Source organism: Scyliorhinus torazame, chromosome 27, assembly GCF_047496885.1.
Source record: "Scyliorhinus torazame isolate Kashiwa2021f chromosome 27, sScyTor2.1, whole genome shotgun sequence".
Lineage (NCBI taxonomy): Eukaryota > Metazoa > Chordata > Chondrichthyes > Carcharhiniformes > Scyliorhinidae > Scyliorhinus > Scyliorhinus torazame.
In genome coordinates this window covers 25,025,856-25,048,275 of record NC_092733.1, presented here as the reverse complement: position 1 = coordinate 25,048,275, position 22,420 = coordinate 25,025,856, and the positions used below count along the sequence as shown (strand labels likewise).

The following is a 22,420-nucleotide window of genomic DNA, read 5'->3' as shown; positions in this document are numbered from 1 at the left end:
CGACGCTTAGAGAGTAAAACGGTAAAGAAGGCTTTAATAAGCTAAGAACTAGCCTGGTGCCGAGACGGGTACTAACTGGGTGCCGTCCACAAGGCGGCCCCTTATATATGACTCCCAGGTGGGCAGAGCCAGAGGCGGAGTCCCCCAGGGTTCCAAGCCCGCTCTTGAAGGGGACATCACCTTACAGGATGATAAGGTAATACAGTAACCGTTCATCACAGCATTATTGGTGTCAACAGTGCCAACTTTCATATCTCGAGCAACTTTTAAGAAGTAAATCATTCCAAGACACCTCTTTGGACTGTTATCAAACAGGATAATAACACGAAGACAAACAGGGGGGCATTGGGCTAGGTGATAAAAATATCCGTGGACTTGTAAGTCTTAAGAGCGTCTTAAAAGAGGATAGATGTTTGGAGACAGAATTCCTTAGCTTTGGGACCTCATGGTTGATGGGGCATATATACATACCAACCAGGAACGGGATTAGGCCACTCGGCCCCTCGAGCCTGCTCCGCCGTTCAACGAGATCGGGGCTGTTCTGATTGTAACTTCAACCCCACATGTCGATGCCTCTGATCAACTTTCACCCCCTCATTAATCAAGAATCTATCCAGCTCTGCCTTTTGCTTAAAGACTCCGCTTCCACTGCCTCTTCGGGAGGGAGCTCCAATGACTCACGCATCCTCTAAGAGAGAATAAAAATTCTCCTCATCTGTGTCTTAAATGGGCGACACCTGTGAGAATTGCGGGTGTAAAAGGGGCCGGAATTGTGAAAATTTTGGCAAGTTGTGGAGTTGGGAAGAGGTGGGGGAGAAGCAGGGGGGAGTTGGTACGGTGGGGAGACCAAAGAAGAATTTGAACAGGGGGGGCAGGATTTAGAATTTGAGGCGCTGTTGGACTCAGGGCCGAAGCGTGAGGTAATCGGGATCAGGTGGCAACGGGTGAATGGGACTTGGCGTCACTTGAGATATGGGTTGCACAGACTTTCATAGATCATAGAATTTACAGTGCAGAAGGAGGCCATTCGGCCCGTCGAGTCTGCACCGGCTCTTGGAAAGAGCACCCTACCCAAGGTCAACACCTCCACCCTATCCCCATTACCCAGTAACCCAACCCAACTCTAAGGGCAATTTTGGACACTAAGGGCAATTTATCATGGCCAATCCACCTAACCTACACATCTTTGGACTGTGGGAGGAAACCGGAGCACCCGGAGGAAACCCACCCACACACGGGGAGGATGTGCAGACTCCGCACAGACAGTGACCCAAGCCGGAGTCGAACCTGGGACATTGGAGCTGTGAAGCAATTGTGCTACCCACAATGCTACCGTGCTGCCCCTTTTGATTGACACATGATGGTCAGTAGTAGAGATATAGATATGGCCACAGAGGTATACCCTGGGTTCGTAGTGGCTCGATAGATCGTTTTACCAAGAGCCTCGGGTACCTCGTCCATTCCTGGTCTGTGCACCTCGACACAAGTGTCAGAAGAATTTTAGGCAGAGGCACAGTTGACCCCCCTCATCGCCCCCGTCAGCCTGTGGAGTGGCAGGAATGTGGAGTTGAGGGTTCAATTAGATCAACCATGATTTCATTGAATGGCGGAGCAGGCTCTGCCTCCAGGGGCAGCCTACTCCAGCTCCTAGTTCAATAGACTAGGGATCAGGATCCGTTGCTGATTGCTCCTCTTCCCTTATGATGGATACACAACCAATTGCAGGGACCCCACACAAAATACCCTGATGCACGATCAATGACCACTAAAGCGAGATTGTAGCCCAACTGAAGGCTTTAATAAGCTAGATGTTTCCCCCAGCAGCTCAGGTACAGAATGAAGGCTGCTGGGGCGGCACGGGTTCTTATACCCCGCCTAGCAGGGTGGAGCTATCATACATTCTAACCAATAGAAAGCATACAGTTTCCACCAGTGGTGCTTTAGCCTATCAGGTACCGTAATACCTATAATACCACATACCCAATCCAGCATAAACTGGGCCGGCCCCCTCAATCCTTCCTGCTCTGTCGGGCTAATTGGAATGTGAGGCTGCGGTAGAGTGGGTGGTGGCGCTCGTATCTCTGAGCCGTGGCCTTTGGACTCAAACCTGGAGCTTCTGTTCCAGAGGTGGGGGGTGGGGTGGGGGGGGGGGGGGGGGGCGGTGCTACCCACTCCGCCACATGACCTCCCCAGCAGATCTCCACTGTCGGGAAGTGATGTCTCTCAAATGAGATGTTACACCCAAGGTTTCCTCAGAAAATAATGTGAATGCTGAAGATCTGAAATAATAGCGGTCGAAACTCAGCAGGCCTGGCAGCATGTGTGAGGAGAGAGGGACGAGGAGAAAAAGATCTCACAGCACTCCAGCAGAACAAGGGTGCTCTCCCCCCCACACTGCCCCCTGACCAATAATTACTATCAGCCAACGCACAAAATGGACGCTCTTGCCATTCACTGCGTGTGTGAAATGAAATGAAATGAAAATTGCTTATTGTCACAAGTAGGCTTCAAATGAAGTTACTGTGAAAAGCCCCTAGTCGCCACATTCCGGCGCCTATTCAGGGAGGCTGGTACAGGAATTGAACCGTGCTGCTGGCCTGCCTTGGTCTGCTTTAAAAGCCAGCTATTTAGCCCTGTGCTAAACCAGCCCCTGGGAGCTTGCTATGCAGAACCTGGTTGCAGTGTTGCAGTGGTGACAGCATTTGACTAATTGGGTAGTAAAGCACTTCAGGACATCCCAAGGTCAGAAAAGGTGCCATAGAAATGCAGGTCGTTTTTAAAAAAAAACTCCAATTCGCGCCGTCCATATGGTCAACAAAGCTAATGGAATGCTCCCTGTTTACTAACCATGTTTGAGCTCCTCTCCATGATTCTGGATGCTGCCCCCCCCCTCTCCCCCGCATCTCCCCACCCTCCCACCACCGCCCACAGCGCAGCGGCCACATATGTAGTCTCCATACTTGCGGTGATGTGCATCAATGCAAATGCATGTAGGCTAACTAGACACTAGAGGGAGCACCAGAAACATCACACGCACACACACTCAACCAATAGATCAGTTAGATAGGACACGACCAATGGACATTCACGATACACACGGAGGTGACACAACCACAGGAGGGCATTACACCAACCCAGATATAAAGGACACCACACACATGATCTGCCTCTTTCAAGTGGAGACAGTCAGTGAGTAGAGACACAGGGTTGATTCAATGTTAGACCCACCACGTGGATTGCAGCAGCTGGTTAGTCAGTCTGGGTAGCTATAGTAGTGTCGAACCCGAGTAATAGAAGTGTAAATAGTTTAATAAACGTGTTGAAGTTATCTCCACGTCTGAACCTTCCTTTGTCAAGTGCACCACAAGGAAGCCGCTTATGTTACACCTACAACATAACAAATCGATACTCACGAGGTATCGGTCCCATAGCCCTCGGCATTCACAGCGGCACACATGACCACTATCAGTGCCGGGCACCCATAGCCGATGGGGTATATGAATCTCCTGCGAATGACCCGGGCTCGGGAGAAGTTCACCACCTTGAGGTTCAGCACCATGAGGAAGAGCTGTACAGCCTCCAGCAACATCCAGACAAAGGTTGCCAGGAACAGGTAGTGTACAGCTCCTGCAGCAATGCTGCAGAAAACCTAAACAACAACAGGAATAACTCACTTCAATAAATTACAAGGCTGTTATCACTGGGACAGAAACAGAAAACGACGGACAATCCCAGCAGGTCTGACAGCATGAGTGGAGTGAGAAGGGAGCAGTTCACATTTCGAGTCTGGATGACCCTTTGTCAAAGCTTTGTTTTCTGTTTTTGCTTTAGATTCCAGCATCCGCAGTGATTTGCTTTAATCTTTGTGCGACAAGGGCGCACGGCAGCACAGTGGTTAGCACAGTTGCTTCACAGCACCAGGGGCCCGGGTTCGATTCCCGGCTGGGGCCATTGTCTGTGCGGAGTCTGCACGTTCTCCCCGTGTCTGCGTGGGTTTCCTCCGGGTGCTCCGGTTTCCTCCCACAAGTCCCGAAAGACGTGCTTGTTAGGTGAATTGGACATTCTGAATTCTCCCTCTGTGTACCCGAACAGGCGCCGGAGTGTGGCGACTAGGGGCTTTTCACAGCAACTTTATTGACGTGTTACTTGTGACAATAAAGATTATTAGTATTATCACTGGGTGTTTGGCCAGAGTTATGAACTTGTGTCCCCTCTACTCTCATTTTCTTGTGATGTTAATACACCACCAATTGGCATGACAGCGATTGACAGTCCATATATCCCCCCCCCCAAAAAAACAATATTACCCATGCTGGGTGAGCACGATCAATTGGACAAAGACGAGAGTTGAATACAACTGAGGCTTTATTGCTCTAAGCTGTGTGGCCTCCCACAGCAGCTGGCGAAATGGCTGCTGTACGGAGGACACACATATTTATACTCCGCCTACTGGGCGGAGAGAGCAGGCAGGGCCTACCGCTGTACCTGTAGTACAGGGTCTTACCGTACATCACCTAATATAGGTATAACAGTGGTTTACCACACTGGGTATCTGAAATACAATCAGAAATGAGGAAATATATTTCACCGGACGAGTGGTTAGGATCTGGAGTGCGCTGCCTAAGAGTGTGGCGGAGGCTCTGACACGGCAAGAGTGACCCGTGTCGAAGAAGAAGAGGGGGAGGCAGGTTCAATCGAGGCACCCTTCAGAGGGCCAGCATGGGCCCAGTGGGCCAGTCTGAACTCCACGGCAGCCATTGCCCACTCAAGACCGCGCGCCCTCAAAACCCCACCCACAGTTTGGCATCAAGCCCGGCTGGTGGTTTTAACAGAAACAACTTGCTGGAGTTTGTAACGAGACAGCACTGCCAATGAAGAGGCAGACTTTTAAAAGTAAACAATAAAATGCAGTCTTTCCAACCCCTATAAAGTATATTCTAAAATCTCGTGGTCGTATTGGTGTGTGCAATGGGTTAACACGGGCAGCACGGTAGCATTGTGGATAGCACAATTGCTTCACAGCTCCAGGGTCCCAGGTTCGACTCCGGCTTGGGTCACTGTCTGTGCGGAGTCTGCACGTCCTCCCCGTGTGTGCGTGGGTTTCCTCCGGGTGCTCCGGTTTCCTCCCACAGTCCAGAGATGTGCGGGTTAGGTGGATTGGCCGTGCTAAATTGCCCTTAGTGTCCAAAATGTTCCTTAGTGTTGGGTGGGGTTACTGGGTTATGGGGATAGGGTGGAGGTGTTGACCTTGGGGAGGGTGCTCTTTCCACGAGCCGGTGCAGAGTCGATGGGCCGAATGGCCTCCTTCTGCACTGTAAATTCTATGATAATCTATGAAACACAGATATTCTGCGTCTTGAGAATTTAAATTAATATTCTGAAATTAAACTACGTTAAACCTAAGTTCAGATGTTGGACGTGGCCGCCGGTAAGATGATATCTGCAGATCGTATAGGATCTAAGGAACCTCACCGTGCGTTTATTAATGGATGATGTTACCAGGAACAGCAGCTCCGCCAGGAACAGGCTCAGACACAAGTGGGTCCGGATGGTGGTGTTCAGGTTTTGAATGGATTGGCAGCAGAAGAAGGTTCCCATTGACAGCAGGAGGCACACCAAGGATATGGGCAATCCAATAAAGGAAATCCAGCTGAGAATGGGGCTGTGGAATGGATCCTGCGGAGTAATGGAAGCAATAGAAAACAAACTCAATGAGGCCTTCGGCGACATCACCCCACCCAAGTCAAACATTTTACTGAATTTGTGCTGGCCGGCTATCGCGATATCCATTGGACCTCATGTTGCGCGTCTCAACATTTTGTGTGCGTAGGGTTTATGTCTGTCGGTGTGATTGCTTAGGTGGGAGCTTGCTTCTACTTTGCCAGACTTTGTGTGTCTGTGCCTGTGTGTCTATGCATGTAGCCGTGTCTGGGTCCATCTGTGTGACTACGTTTGTCAGTACCTGTGCATGCTTTTGTTTTATTCATTTATGGGATGTGGACGTCGCTGGCTAGGTCAGCATTCATTGCCCGTCTCTAATCGCCCTTGGAGAAGGTGGTGGTGAGCTGCCTTCTTGAGCCGCTGTCGCCCCTGTGGTGTAGGTACACCCACAGTGCTGTTAGGGTGGGATTTCCAGGATTTTGCCCCAGCGACAGTGAAGGAACGGCCGATATATTTCCAAGTCAGGGTGGTGAGTGGCTTGGCGGGGAGCCTCCAGGTGGTGGGGTTCCCAGGTATCTGCTGCCCTTGTCCTTCTCGGTGGTGGAGGTCATGGGTTTGGAAGGTGTTGTCTGAGCAACCTTGCTGCGTTTGTGCAGTACATCTTGTAGAGGGTACACACGGCAGCTAGTATGCATCGGTCGTGGAGAGAGTGAATGTTTGTGAATGGGGTGCCAGTCAGACGGGGCTGCTTTGTCCTGGATGGTGTTGAGCTTCTTGAGTGTTGTTGGAGCCGCACTCATCCAGGCAAGTGGAGAACATTTCATCACACTCCTGACTTGACAGGCTTTGGGGACTCAAGAGGTGAGTAACTCGCCGCAGGATTCCCAGTCTCTGATCTGTTCTCACAGTCGCAATATTTATATACATATATGTGTATGTGTGCGTGTGCATATGTGCGTGTGTACATGTGTGTGTGTGTGTGTGTGTGCGTGCACATATGTGTGTGTGCATGTGCGTGCACATATGTGTGTGTATATGTGTGTGTGTGTGTATGTGTGTGGCATGTATTTTCTCTGTGTGAAAGGTATCGGGAACGATGGTAAACACATCTGCACACACATGTTACTGGAAATCTGGAACAATCTCCCTCAAAATGCTGTTGAACCCACGATTCCGACTGGAAGTATGGAAAGTGATATTGGTATGATTTTATTTGTTCGGAAAGGGGAGCCAGGGTGGGTGGATGGAGTCAAGATACAGATCGACAATGACCCAGTTACAGAACACATTCGAGAGGCTGAATGGCCTGGCCTGTTCCGCAGTGTGGGGTATTGGCAGCTCAGACAGGTTTCTGCAGAGGCCCGACCCAAGCAACCTAATGATTCGTGATCTGTAGATGATTGAGAATTTAACCGACTTAACCTCCACAACATGTGATCAATGGACTTGAACATGAAATGCAGTCGGTTGTAGATCCTTTATTTTTATTCTGCGAATTAAGGAGATCGGCATTTTGCTAATTCTCATAATTATTTGTGTAACGCAATGTTAATAATATATACTTTCAATATATTTTAATGATTGTCTTATGAATTATGGCCACTTGTTTTATTTGTACCGTCATATGTCAGCACCCATCATTGTGATGATTTTTCAATAACCAATCGACCCTCTGTCTGATTGCCCCTCCTTTTGTCCCTCCCTCCGTCCCGCCCTCCTCCCTACCTCTGTCCCTCCCTTCAACCCTTCCTCAGTCCCTGTCTGAAACCCTCCCTACGTCCCTCCCCTCATCTCTCCCTCTCTCCATCCCTCCCTCCCTCTGTCCCTCACTCCAACCCTTCCTCCCTCTGTCCATCCCTCTGTCCATTCCTCTATCCATTCCCTCCTCCTACATCCCTCCCTTTGTCCCTCCCTCCATACCTCCCTCTGTCCCTCACTCCATCCATCCCTCCCTCTCTCTGCCCCTCCCTCCATCTCTCATTTCTTCCTTCCCTCATTCCATCTCTCCCGCCACCACCGTTCCCTCCATGGGCGGCACGGTAGCACAGTTAGCATTGTCACTTCACAGCTCCAGGGTTCCAGGTTCAATTCCCGGCTTGGATCACTTTCTGTGCGGAGTCTGCACGTCCTCCCCGTGTGTGCGTGGGTTTCCTCCGGGTGCTCCGGTTTCCTCCCACAGTCCAAAGACGTGCAGGTTAGGTGGATTGGCTATGCTAAATTGTCCTTAGTGTCCAAAGAGGTTTGGTAGGGTTGCTGGGTTACGGGTATGGGGTGGAGGTTTGGGTTGAAGTGGGGTGCTCTTTCCAAGGGCCGGTGCAGACTTGATGGGCCGAATGTACTCCTTCTGCACTGTAAATTCTATGTCTATGTCTATCCCTCCCTCTGTCCATCCCTCCCTCTATCCGTACCTCACTCTCTTCGCCTCTCCCCCCATCACTCTCTTCCACCATCCCTCCCTCCGTCCTTCCCTCTGACCCTCCATCTGACCCTCCATCCCTCACTCCCTGTGGAGGCAGAACAAGCTCCCCTTAGTGTTCTGCATGTGATTTGATGGTAATGAGAGGTTGACGTCTACCTCAATCTCGTAGAGAGCCATGAGCACCGCAAAGCTGGACAGGTGACTACAACTGCACTCCGTGTGCGTGCCATTCGAAGTTGTGAGTCGGCAGCCTGATGTAGACCAATAGCCTCCTTCTGCTGACGATTTCCAGAAGGTACAAAATTTCTCCGAGTCAGTCACGCCTCCCTGTGGGTAAGGAGCAATTTCCAATTGGAGGTTTCAGAGATAGTGAGCCGAACTGGCCAAGACTCCTTTGACAGCATCTTGCAAACCCGCGACCTCTTCCCAACTAGAATGACGAGGAACAGCGGACGCATGGGGGACGCCACCACCGGGAGGTTCCCCTCCAAGTCACTCACCATCCTGACTTGGAAAAATATCCCCCGATCCTTCACTGTCGCGGGGTCGATATCCTGGAACTCACCCCCCCCCCCCCGCTCTTCTCACCCCCTCAACAGCACACGTGAGTGTAACAGCAAGGGTTCAAGAAGACAGCTGAACACCACCTCATACGGGCAATTGTGTGACGTAGTGGGATTGTCACTGGACAGGTAATGCTCTGGGGGCCAGGGTTCGAATCCCACCATAGCAGATAGCGAAATTCATAACAATCTGGAATTAAAAGTCTAATAATAATGGCCATTGTTTCATGGGATGCATGGTGGCATTGTGGTTAGCATTGTCGCTTCACAGCTCCAGGGTCCCAGGTTCGATTCCCGGCTTGGGTCACTGTCTGTGCGGAGTCTGCACGTTCTCCCCGTGTGTGCGTGGGTTTCCTCCGGGTGCTCCGGTTTCCTCCCACGGTCCAAAGATGTGCGGGTTAGGTGGATTGGGCATGATAAATTGCCCTTGGTGTTCAAAAAGGTTAGGTGGGGTTACTGGGTTAGGGTGGAGCTTAGTGCTCTTTCCCAGGGCCGGTGCAGACTCGATGGGCCGAATGGCCTCCTTCTGCACTGTAAATTCTATGATTCTATAGCAATGGGCGATAAAGCTTCACCTTTCCAGCGACGCCCACATCCCAGGAGAGAATATTTTTAAAATCCAAAACACAAGTGAACTCAGAGAGGGCAGAATCCTCCGCAGCTGGGGGTTCGGCAGGTGCGGGAGTTTAATTTGACGTGAGGCCAAAATTCAGTTTCCCCGATGTCATGGTGAGCTGTCGCGATTATGTTCTTAAGGCTTTAGAGGCTGTTGAGCTTCCCAGTGAACAGAGTCACAAAGAATTCGAACCTCATTAAAAGGCGCCTCGCTACATTCTCCCCTTCAAATTTAAATACCCCACCAGTGAGAAATTATAACATAAGACTGTGAGGGAAGTAAACTTTGTTCCAGGAGTGATCCCATGCACAAATAGAGATATGGGTATATTAAAACAAACTTTATTATCACACAGTCTTGAAATAACTTCATAAAGAAAATAGTTTACAGTTACCAGTTAAACAATGCTTAACAATGACAATGACACTGACTGCTATCTTTTATCCCCACTCAAGCAAAACCCACCTCAGGTCAAGATCCACTTTTAAATGCAGTTCGCCAACCCAGGGATTCTTGCTGAAAAGAGACGGCTAAGGTAAACCACCTTAAGAGAGAGATCCTTCAGGAAACCAACTTGCAGATGCTTGCCTCTGTCAAACTACTGTTTAACCTGACAGCCTTTTCAGAAACTGCTGTTCCATTCACAGGCAGAAAAAAAACGTTTTTAAGCTGCTTTGAGAGAATCTGCTGGTCTGTTCACAGACAGATCAACACTGAATTCCAAGTCTCAACACCTGACTGCTTCAGCCCATGGCTCCTCCCATTAGTTATATCATCTTACTAAAGCTAAACACAAAGGGCTGGATTCTCCGCTGTCGGGATTCACCATTGCGCTGGCAGCTCGGGGATTTGCCTACGGACCCTAAGAACTGAGGCTGGGCGGGTAAAGGGCCGAATAGGAGACAGAGCGGGTTGTCCGCCCCCAGGGCCTGCACACCTCACGGTGACATTGCGTCTGGGTCGGGTGAGTGGGATCACCGGGGTGAGGTGGGGGAAAGGGAAAATCCCGTCCATGCAATTTTCACGCTTCCCCCTCCTCCTCAAAATGCACTAGGGACAGGGAGTGGTGCTTGTAAAATTCCAGCCCACATTTTTCTGGCTGCGACATGCTCCACAGCACCTTGAGGTTGACGAATGCAGGTTCCACTTCCGGTTGCGGCTACGCTGAGCTAAGTCGCACGTTCAGCGGCTCCCGTCAGAAACGGACTTTTGGGCTCTTTTTAGGGGCCCCAGCGGCATTTGTTCGACGGTTCCCAGTGTGGGAAGGCGACAGTACGATTCCCCCGGCACTGTATGGATTGGACCAGGAGTGGAGCGGTGAAAAAAGCGATTTTGGTGCAGCAAAAAGTGCGAGGGAGGAGAACCAAGATGGCGGCGGGTGGAGACCAGGCAGCGTGGGCGCAATGGTCCGAGGAGCAGCAGGAGTTCCTCAAGCGCTGTTTTGTGGACCTGAAGGCAGAGCTGCTGGAGCAGATGAAGGCATCGATCGATAAGCTGGTCGAGACCCAGAAGGCCCAAGGGGTGGCGATCCGGGAGGTGCGGCAAAAGGCCTCGAGATCTTGGGCCTGGCGGTGAAGGTGGAGGCGCACGAGGCGCTGCACAAGACGTGGCAGGAGAAGTTCGAGGACATGGAGAATCGGTCGAGGAGGAAGAACCTGCAGATTCTGGGTCTCCCGGAGGGAGTAGAGTGGTCGGATGCTGGAGCATACGTGGTCACGATGCTGAACACGCTGATGGGTGCAGGAGCCGGGGGAAGGGCGGTGTTGGAGAGGAGAGCACGCTGACTGCCAGGAGGGGGAGGAGAGAGTCTCACACTGGGTGGTCGACGGAGTGGCGAGAGAGGCCGGGGTCAGCAGGAGTCAGCTGACTTACGGGAGTGCTATGGGGGGAGCAATACAGCTAGAGGGAGACCTAGCTGGGGGGGGGACTGGGTTGCTGCTGCATTGGCCAAAGGGGAGCTGGAGTTCGGAGAGAGAGTCGGAGCGGGGGTCCGCCACCTGGGGCAATGGAGGGTGCAGGAGGCGCGGGCATGTGGCTGGCCTAGAAAGGGAGATGGCTAGTCAGCAGGGGGGGCGGGAAGTCCCCTGATCTGGCTGATAACTTGGAATGTGAGAGGCCTGAACGGGCCAGTCAAGAGGGCCCGTGTGTTCGTGCACCTGAAGGGACTGAAGGCAGATGAGGTTATGCTCCAGGAGACGCATTTGAAGGTGACAGATCAGGTTAGGCTGAGAAAGGGGTGGGTAGGGCAGGTTTTCCACTCGGGGTTGGACGCGAAGAATCGAGGGGTGGCGGTCTTGGTGGGGAAGCGGGTGTCATTTGAGGCGCTGAACATCGTGGCAGATAATGGAGGTCGGTACGTGATGGTGAGCGGTAAGTTGCAGGGGGTGCGGGTGGTACTAGTGAATGTATACGCCCCGAATTGGGACAATGCCGGATTCATGAGGCACATGTTGGGTCGGATTCCGGACCTGGAGACAGGGAGCTTGATAATGGGGGGGGTGACTTCAACATGTTGTTGGACCCAGCATTGGACTGCTCTAGGTCCAGGACGGGTAAGAGGCCGGCGGCGGCCAAGGTGCTTAGGGGGTTTATGGACCAGATGGGAGGAGTGGACCCATGGAGGTTTGCCAGCCCGGATGCCAGGGAATTTTCCTTTTTTTCCCACGCCCATAAAGCCTACTCCCAGATAGATTTCTTCATTATGAGTAGGGCACTAATCCCGAGCATTGGGTGGAGCTGGAGTTGGGGGAGGAGAGGGACCAGCGCCCGCTGTGGCGCCTCGATGTGGGACTGTTGGCGGATGAGGAGGTGAGAGGGTGGATCCGGGGGTGCATTGAAAGATATTTAGAGGCTAACGACAATGGGAGGGGCAGGTGGGGGTGGTCTAGGAGGCGCTGAATGCAGTGGTCAGGGGAGATCTAATCTCCACTAGAGCCCATAAGGAGAGGAAGGAGAGGAGAGAGAGGGAGAGATTGGTGGGGGAGATATTAAGAGTGGATAGGAGGTATGCAGAGGTTCCCGAGAAGGGATTACTCAAGGAGCGACGAAGCCTCCAGGCCGAATTCGACCTATTGACTACCAGGAAGGCAGAGGTGCAGTGGAGGAAAGCGCAAGGGGCGGTGTGCGAATATGGGGAGAAGGCGAGCCGGATGTTGGCACATCAGCTTCGGAAGCGGGAGGCAGCGAGGGAGATTGGGGAGTTAGGGATAGAGGGGGGAACACGGTGCAGAGTGCGGTGGGAATAAATGGGGTATTCAGGGACTTTTATGAGGAGCTGTATAGGTCTGAGCCCCCGACGGGGGAGGGGGGATGCGCCGAATTTTGGATCGGCTGAGGTTCCCGAGGGTGGAGGAGGAGCAGATGGGTGGGCTAGGGGCACCGATTGGGCTGGAGGAGCTGGTTAAGGGGTTGGGGAGAATGCAGGCAGGGAAGGCCCTGGGGCCAGATGGGTTCTCGGTGGAATTCTATCGGAAGTGTGGTGTTGGGCGTTCTGACACACAGATGAGCCAACACGGTTGTATATGGTACAACGCTATTTTATTTAAGCTTACTATGTACAGTTTTGTCTTGATACTCTGCACGTGGGGATTCCCTGTTTGTGATCTTGTAACAGGTCTTGTCCGTGTCTTTGTCCCCAGACCTACTGTCCACTAGGTGTCGTGCTCGTGCTTTTATGTGGTTGGTGTCCTTGTGTGTGATTGGTTGTGGTGTTGTGTGCTCTGATTTGTCTGTTGGTGTGTCCATCATGATGTGTGTGTTTGAATATCATGACATCCCCCCTTTTTACAAAGATATGTGCCTACGTGGTAATAAATATGATCGCGTCGTGAGTGCATCTAAGAGCGTGTGTGTGTTGTGTACAGCATGTGCATATGACGTAACTATTTACATGGGGCGATGTCGGGTGCGTCACATGAGCAAGGTTGTACCATAACAGAACATGAATGCGAACGAGAAAAAAAACTTGAACAGTTGTCCAGTCAGACGATATCTGGAACGATAAACAACAACAGGTTATCATATAAAATTGTGTGACTTGTTAGACATATGAACGGTGTTATAGGTCCAGTCTAATGGGCTTGCGACGAGTTCGGGTTGACCGCCTCAAGGGTGGGTCAAGAACCACCGGCTGATGTGCAAGCCTGGCCATGGGTGGCGATGGAGAGGGCGTGATCTGCGGCAGCTCCACGAAGTCATCCTCGGAAGCCTGTTGAGGATCCGGCGTGTGCGTACTGTGTGGCTGCGAGCGTGGAAGTCGGCGAAGGGCGCGCCGATTGCGGCGACGCACTGAACCATCCGGCATGCGAACCAGGAACGAGCGGGGAGCCACATGTCGGAGGACTTCGGCCGGTGCTGACCAGCCACCATACGGTTGATGGACGCGTACTTTGTCTCCGGAGGACAGGGGGGGGCAGTTCCGTCGCTCGTGTGTCGTACTGACTTTTCTGGCGATCACGCTGAAGTTGCATGTTCCGTAGAACCGTCTCATGGTCTGTTGTTGGTGCCAGGATGGATGGCACCATCGTCCTGAGGGAGCGACCCATCAGGAGCTGCGCTGGCGAGAGACCCGTGGCTAGCGGGGCTGATCGATAGGCCAGCAAGGCGAGGTTAAAGTCCGATCCGGCAGCAGCCGCCTTGCACAGGAGCCGCTTGGCAATGTGGACGCCCTTTTCAGCCTTCCCGTTCGACTGTGGATGTAGAGGGCTGGATGTCACATGAGTGAAACCATATGCTGCGGCAAAGGACGACCATTCACGGCTGGCGAAGCAGGGTCCATTGTCTGACATGACAGTCCTTGGAATGCCATGGCGAGCAAATGTTTCCTTGCAGGCCCCAATGACTGCGGACGACGTCAGATCATGGAGAGGCATGACTTCCGGGTAGTTTGAGAAGTAATCTATAATAATGATGTGATCTCTGCCGAGCGCGTGAAATAGGTCAACACCCACCTTCGCCCAGGGGGACGTCACCAACTCGTGTGGTAGAAGCGTCTCCGGAGGTTGCGCCGGCTGAAACCTCTGACAGGTTGTGCAATTGAGCACCATGTTGGCTATGTCTTCATTAATACCCGGCCAATATACCGCCTCTCGGGCCCTTCGTCTGCATTTTTCGACGCCCAAGTGGCCTTCGTGTAGTTGATTAAGAATCATCTGGCACATGCTGTGCGGAATAACGATCCTGTCTAATTTCATAAGGACCCCGTCTATGTTGGTAAGGTCATCTCGCACATTATAAAACTGGGGGCACTGCCCTTTGAGCCACCCTTCCGTCATGTGGCGCATCACTCGCTGCAGAAGGGGGTCAGTCGCCGTCTCTGCACGTATGTGGGCCAGGCTTGGATCATCAGCTGGCAGATTTGCTGCTGTCAGAGTCACGTGTGCCTCAATTTGACGCACGAACCCCTCCGCATCTGGTGGTGTGCTCACTGCTCGGGAGAGCGTGTCCGCCACGATGAGATCCTTCCCCGGAGTGTAGATCAGTTCGAAATCATACCTCCTGAGTTTAAGTAAGATGCGCTGAAGGCGAGGGGTCATGTCGTTCAGGTCTTTGTTAATGATGTTGACCAGGGGGCGGTGGTCAGTTTCAACCGTAAATCGTGGCAGGCCAAACACATAGTCGTGGAATTTGTCCAGTCCAGTTAACAAGCCCAGGCATTCTTTTTCTATTTGCGCGTAGTGCTGTTCGGTAGGGGTCATGACTCGTGAGGCATATGCAACCGGGGCCCATGATGACGTGCTGTCTTTTTGCAGGAGTACCGCTCCAATACCAGATTGGCTGGCGTCTGTTGAGATCTTTGTAGGGCGAGTCGTGTCAAAGAACGCCAGCACTGGTGCCGTGACCAGTTTGTGCTTGAGCTCCTCCCATTCCAGCTGATGCGATTGCTGCCAGTGGAATTCTGTTGATTTTTTTACGAGATGGCGCATATTCGGTGTATGAGAAGCCAGGTTGGGAATGAACTTCCCAAGGAAGTTGACCATGCCCAGGAATCTTAGGACAGCCTTCTTGTCAGCCGGCCGTGGCATGGCTGTGATGGCGCTAACTTTGTCTGCATCGGGACGGACCCCTGACCTTGAGATGTGGTCCCCGAGGAATTTCAGCTCCGTCTGGCCGAAGGCACACTTGGCGCGGTTGAGACGCAGGCCATTTTGTCGTATGCGGGTGAAGACACGTCGTAGACGATGCATGTGTTCCTGCGGAGTGGTGGACCAAATGATGATATCGTCCACATATACACGTACCCCTTCGATGCCTTCCATCATCTGCTCCATAATGCGGTGGAAAACTTCAGATGCTGAAATGATGCCGAATGGCATCCGGTTGTAGCAGAATCTGCCAAAAGGGGTGTTGAACGTGCATAGCCTTCGGCTGGCCGGGTCCAATTGGATCTGCCAAAATCCTTTGGACACATCCAATTTGGTAAATATTTTGGCTTGCGCCATCTCGCTGGTGAGGTCCTCTCGTTTCGGGATGGGATAGTGTTCCCGCATGATGTTGTTATTCAGATCTTTAGGATCTATACATATGCAGAGCTCGCCAGAGGGCTTCTTTACACAGACCATGGAGCTGACCCATGGCGTGGGCTCCGTGACCCTGGATAGGACCCCTTGGTCCTGAAGATCCTGCAGCTGCAACTTGAGGCGGTCTTTGAGTGGCGCAGGAACCCTGCGAGGTGCGTGAACGACAGGGATGGCGTCCGGTTTGAGTCGAATCTTGTACGTGTATGGCAATGTCCCCATGCCTTCAAAAACCTCCTGGTTGTGAGCAAGGAGGGAATGGAGATTTGCGTGGAACTCAGCATCCGGGAAGTCGGATATCTCATCTGGAGAGAGAGACATAATGCGCTGTACTAGGTGAAGGACCTTACACGCCTGTGCGCCCAGTAACGAGTCTTTTGATGAGCCGACAACTTCGAAGGGGAGTGTGGCCGTGTGCATCTTGTGAGTTATCTGTAGCTGGCAAGATCCTATGGACGGGATGACGTTCCCGTTATAATCAACCATCTTGAGCCGGGATGGCGTGATGGGTGGTTTGACCTTCATGGCCTGGAATGCAGAATATGCAATCAGGTTGGCGGATGCGCCGGTGTCCAGACGGAAGGTGACGCGCGATCGGTTGACCGTCAGGGTGGCACACCACTCATTGGCTGGATTGATGGCATTGACCTTGTTGACATCGATGACGGAAACGCGGAAGGCATCCTGGTCATCTGCATCACTTAACTGGAAGTCTTGATGCGTGGGCTGGACGGTCCTGACTTGTCTGCGAGATTGTCGGGGATGTGCAGGATCCATGGGTTGAGCCGAACGACAGTGGGCAGCATAGTGGCCCATCTTGCCACATCTGAGGCACTGTCGGTTTTTAGCAGGACATTGCCCTTTTAAGTGTACAGCTCCACAATTGCCGCACGTCATGACGTCACGGCGTTCGTTGCGCCACTGCGCATGCGCAGTGCGATCTTGCGGTGAGCGCGCCTGCGCAGTGCGTCCCTCGATGTGGCCGTTATTTTTGGCGTGCACCAGCGCGGGAGACCGCGAAAAGCGCGGGAAGCGGCCGCTGTCGTCCGGGCCGTGGGTCGGGAAGTAATCGATGGCCTGGATGCGTTCGGCGTCGTGGGCGGCATGGCTTGCCGATTCGACGGCTGGGGACCCCCTCCGTGCCAACTCGGACGCCTGAAATCGGGCAAAACGGCAGGTTGCATTCTCGTGGAGGACACAGGCTTCCACCGCAGATGCTAAGGTGAGGCTTTTTATTTTAAGAAGCTGCTGGCGTAGGCCACTAGAGGCAACGCCAAAAACAATCTGGTCCCTGATCATGGACTCTGTGGTGCTGCCGTAACCGCAGGACTGCGCTAGAATTCGGAGGTGCGTCAAAAAGGGTTGAAAAAGCTCCTCCTTACCTTGCAGGCATTGCTGAAAGAGGTATCTTTCAAAACTTTCATTCACTTCAACCTTAAAGTGCTGGTCCAGTTTGAGGATGACCGTGTCATATTTGGATTGGTTTTCGCCTTCTTCGAACACCAGTGAGTTGAAGACGTCGAGGGCGTGCTGACCTGCGTAGAAGAGGAGCATTGCAATCTTCGTTTCATCCGAGGCACTCTGTTTTTCGTTGGCTCGGATGTACAGGTCAAATCGCTGCCTGAAGAGCTTCCAATTGGTACCTAGGTTCCCCGCGACTTGCAACGGCTGCGGTTTGTCGGTGCGGTCCATGTCCAGAATGGCAGGTTAGTTGGCAGGTATCGATCCACTCCTGTACCATGTGGTGTAGGGCGTTCTGACACACAGATGAGCCAACACGGTTGTATATGGTACAACGCTATTTTATTTAAACTTACTATGTACAGTTTTGTCTTGATACTCTGCACGTGGGGATTCCCTGTTTGTGATCTTGTAACAGGTCTTGTCCATGTCTTTGTCCCCAGACCTACTGTCCACTAGGTGTCGTGCTCGTGCTTTTATGTGGTTGGTGTCCTTGTGTGTGATTGGTTGTGGTGTTGTGTGCTCTGATTGGTCTGTTGGTGTGTCCATCATGATGTGTGTGTTTGAATATCATGACAGGAAGTACATGGACCTGTTGGGCCCACTACTCGTGAGGATTTTCAATGTGGCGAGGGAGGGGTGGGCCCTGCCCCCGACACTGTCCAGGGCGCTGATCTCGCTGATCCTGAAGCGGGACAAGGACCCTTTAGAGTGTGGGTCATACAGGCCGATCTCGTCCTCAACGTCGATGCAAAGTTGTTGGCGAAGGTGCTGGCTACCAGAATTGAGGACTGTGTCCCGGGAGTGATTCACGAGGACCAGATGGGTTTTGTTAAGGGAAGGCAGCTGAACACCAATGTGCGGAGGCTCCGCAACGTAATTATGATGCCTGCAGTGGAGGGGGAAGCGGAGATAGTGGCGGCGATGGACGCGGAGAAGGCCTTCGAAAGGGTGGAGTGGGAGTATCTTTGGGAAGTGCTGAGGAGGTTTGGGTTTGGGGAGGGGTTCATCAGTTGGGTTAGGCTACTTTATGAAGCCCCGGTGGCGAGTGTGGCCACGAACCGGCGGAGGTCGGAATACATTTGGCTGTACCGGGGACGAGGTAGGGGTGCCCCTTATCCCCCTTGTTGTTCGCATTGGCAATTGAGCCTTTGGCCATGGCACTGAGGGAGTCCAGGAACTGGAGGTGACTGGTTCGGGGGGGAGAGGAACACCGGGTGTCGCTGTATGCCGATGACCTGTTATTGTGTGTTGCAGACCCAGTGGAGGGGATGCCGGAGGTTATGCGGATCCTCAGGGAGTTCGGGGACTTTTCCGGACATAAGCTTAACATAGGGAAGAGTGAGCTCTTTGTGATACACCCAGGGGACCAGGGAAGGGAGATAGACGAGCTTGCGCTGAAGAGGGCGGAAAGGAGCTTTCGGTACCTGGGGATCCAGGTGGCTAGGAGTTGGGGGGCCCTGCACAAGCTCAATTTGAAGCAGCTGGTGGAGCAGATGGATGAGGAGTTGCCATGTCGTTGGCAGGTAGGGTGCAGTCGGTGAAAATGACGGTCCTTCCGAGGTCCCTCTTTGTGTTCCAGTGCCTTCCCATCCTGATCCCTAAGGCCTTTTTTAAACGGGTCAGCAGGATCATCATGGGATTCGTGTGGGCGAATAAGACCCCGAGGGTAAAAAGGGTGTTTCTGGAGCGTAGCAGGGACAGAGAAGGGCTAGCGTTGCCCAATCTATGTGGGTACTATTGGTTGCCAATGTGGTGATGATCCGTAAGTGGATAATAGAGGGGGAGGGGGCGGCGTGGAAGAAACTGGAGATGGCATCCTGTGTGGGCACGAGTCTGGGAGCGCTGGTGACGGCACAGCTGCCGCTCCCGCCGACAAGGTACACGACGAGTCCGGTGGTGGCAGCGACTCTGAAAATTTGGGGGCAGTGGAGGCGCCACAGGGGTGAGGTAGAGGCCTCAGTTTGGTCCCCGATCCGAGAGAACCATCTGTTCGTCCCGGGGAGAATGGATGGGGGGTTTCCGAGTTGGCATCGGGCAGGAATTAAAAGAATGGGGGACCTGTTTATAGATGGGACATTTGCGAGCCTTAGGGCGCTGGAGGAGAAATTTGGGCTGCCCCCCGGAAACGCCTTCAGGTACATGCAGGTGAGGGCATTCGTGAGACAGCAGGTGAGGGAATTTCCGCTGCTTCCAGCACGTAAGATTCAAGATAGGGTGCTCTCGGGGGTGTGGGTTGGAGAAGGCAAGGTCTCGGCGGTCTATCAGGAAATGCAGGAAGAGGAGGAGACCTCGGTGGAGGAGCTAAAGGGTAAATGGGAGGAGGAGCTTGGGGAGGAGATAGATGAGGGTCTGTGGGCTGATGCCCCGAGTAGGGTTAATTCCTCCTCCTCTTGCGCCAGGCTTAGCCTGATACAATTTAAGGTTCTTCACAGAGCGCATATGACAGGGGCGAGGTTGAGTAGGTTTTTTGGGGTAGAGGACAGGTGTGTGAGGTGCTCGGGGAGCCCAGCAAACCACATCCATATGTTCTGGGCATGCCCGGCGCTGGATGGGTTTTGGAGGGGCTTTGCGAGGACTGTGTCTAAGGTGGTGAACACCCGGGTCAAGCCGGGCTGGGGGTTAGCACTATTTGGGGTATCGGACGAGCCGGGGGTGCAGGAGGCGAAAGAGGCCGGTGTTCTGGCCTTTGCGTCCCTGGTAGCCCGGCGGAGGATTCTGCTACAGTGGAAAGATGCGATGCCCCCGAGCGTGGAAGCCTGGATCAACGACATGGCAGGGTTCATTAAATTGGAGAGGGTAAAGTTTGCCTTGCGAGGGTCTGTGCAGGGGTTCTTCAGGCGGTGGCAACCGTTCCTCGACTATCTCGCGGAATGTTAGGAGGTGGTCAGCAGCAGCAGCAACCCGGGGATGTGTTTATTATTGCTTCATGGGGGGGGTTTGTACATTGGGGGAATTCCCGATATATGTGTACGATGTTGATCTGTGTGTGTTATGCTTTTTTTTCAGTAAGGGGGGGGTTTTTGTTGAAAACTTGCTAAAATTGAATAAAAATATTTTTTTTAAAGAGAGAAATGCAGGTTCCTTTACCTCACGTCATACAAGTTATAGGACTGGACTGTTGTTGCAGAAACACCTTGGGCTCGATTCTCCGATCCTGCAGCTACGTCCGCAGGATCCGTCTGGTCTTACGACCAGAAAGTGTGCGGCGCCTCCACACCGATCCTCTATCCGGTGGCAGGCTAGCAGCCACACAGCGTGAAGCCCCCGGCGTCACCTGTGGATATGGCTAAGGAATGGCTGGGCCCCTGCCCCCGCCTGCGGCGGCCACGCCATGCAACATGGCGCCGGCTGCACGCGGCCTACCAAAAACAGCCCCCCTGTGACCAGCCTCATATCGGAGCATCGCAAAATTGATGCCGCCCCGCCCCCCCCCCCCCCCCCCCCCCGATTCCGGCGTAAACGGGGATTCTCCGGCCGATCGCCGAATGCGATTTCGGCGTCGCCTATCGGAGAAACCCGCCCCTTATCTGAAACGCAGCGGTTCCGATAGTGCAGCAATGGGCTAAGATTTTCTTGATTTTTCAAAAATTCTTTATAGAATCATCGAATTAAAGTGCAGACGGAGGCCACTCGGCCCATCGAGCCTGCACTGGCTCTTGGAAAGAGTTTCCTACTTAAGCGCACACCTCCACCTTATCCCTGTAACCCAACCTAACCTTTAGAACACTAAGGGCCAATTAAGCACGGCCAATCCACCGAATCCACCTAACCTGCACATCTTTGGACTGTGGGAGGAAACCGGAGCACCCGGAGGAAACCCACGCAGACACGGGGGAGAACGTGCAAACTCCGCACAGACAGTCACCCGAGGCCGGAGTTGAACCCGGGACCCTGTAGCTGTGAGGCAGCAGTGCTAACCACTGTGCCACCCTCTTCGTAATTCTTAAAGTGACGTTGGTGGCAAGACCAGAATTTGATGCTCGCCTCCTTGACCTGAGAGGCATGCTCGGCCATTTCAGAGTGCGGAGGACCCCTGAACTCCTCCAATTCTGACCCTGATTTTGATCGTGCCACCATTGACGGACGTGCTTCCAGCTGCCTGAGCCCCAAGTGCTGGAATTCACCACATATGGTGGGCGGGTCTGGAGCCATGTGGAGGCCAGACTGGGTAAGGATGGCAGATTTATTTCCCAATGCGCGAACCAGAGGGGTTTTTACAACAATCAGTGACAATCCCGTGGCCACCGTGACTTTACATTCCAGATTTTATCAATTGTTTTTTTAATATAAATTTAGATGACCCAATTCATTTTTTTCCAATTAAGGGGCAATTTAGCGTGGCCAATCCACCTACCCTGCACATCTTTTTGGATTGTGGGGGCGAAACCCACACAAACACGGGGAGAATGTGCAAACTCCACACGGACAGTGACCCAGAGCCGGGATCGAACCTGGGACCTCGGCGCCGTGAGGCAGCAGTGCTAACCCACTGCGCCGCCGTGCTGCCCTCAGATTTGTTAAGTTCCACCAGCTGCCGTGGCGGGATTTGAACCCGCAGCCCCAGCGCACTAACCTGGGCCTCTGGGTTGCTAGCCCAGTGGCGTTAACACCCGCCGGATTCAGAGCACAAGTTTATGATTTACAGAAATGTGACGGATTTGCTAGAATATAAACATATCGAACAACTGACCTGTTTCCCCTGAATTTCCTTGAACGTGATATTGACAGTTCCGTTCAGTTCGTGAGAGCGTCTGTTTCCTTTGGTCACGGTTACCACCTTCGAATAAAACTGGCTCTGCTGTGGCTTTTGCAAATCGGTGCTTTCGTCCTTCTCCAGATTTGCGCTCATGATGGATTCCAAATCACTGTAGGACATAAAGGCGAGTAGCGCTGCCAATCCCAGGGGAGAGACCGATAAAGAGAAGGTCAGTCAAGCAAAACTAAATCATGCCGGGCGCTATTTGCTAAATCCAAAGCTCCACTGCTGTGCCCGTTAACCTGGATTGGATTCGTTCTAGCTGCTCCTCTGTTTGAAAACCCTCACTTTTTCAAGCATGGCTTCAATCCCTCCCTCTCACTGCAACCACCTCCAGCCCTATAACCCCTCGAGGCCTCTGCACTCCTCCAATTCTGACCCTAACTTTAATCGCAACATCATTGATGGACGTGCGTTCAGCTGCCT

General features: G+C 52.7%; 1 protein-coding gene across 3 annotated transcripts in view; it reads right to left on the bottom strand.

Moving 5' to 3' along the window:
• LOC140403316 (adhesion G protein-coupled receptor E3-like) overlaps nt 1-22,420 on the bottom strand; it is an 81,049-nt gene that overhangs the window by 11,828 nt on the left and 46,801 nt on the right. For all 3 annotated transcript variants that reach the window (XM_072491160.1, XM_072491161.1, XM_072491162.1), the window contains 4 exons: nt 21,929-22,128; nt 8,237-8,407; nt 5,473-5,676; nt 3,414-3,649 (listed from right to left, as the gene is read on the bottom strand). In XM_072491160.1, the coding sequence (XP_072347261.1) occupies nt 3,414-3,649; nt 5,473-5,676; nt 8,237-8,407; nt 21,929-22,128 (811 nt within the window). The remainder of the gene's footprint in view (nt 1-3,413; nt 3,650-5,472; nt 5,677-8,236; nt 8,408-21,928; nt 22,129-22,420) is intronic.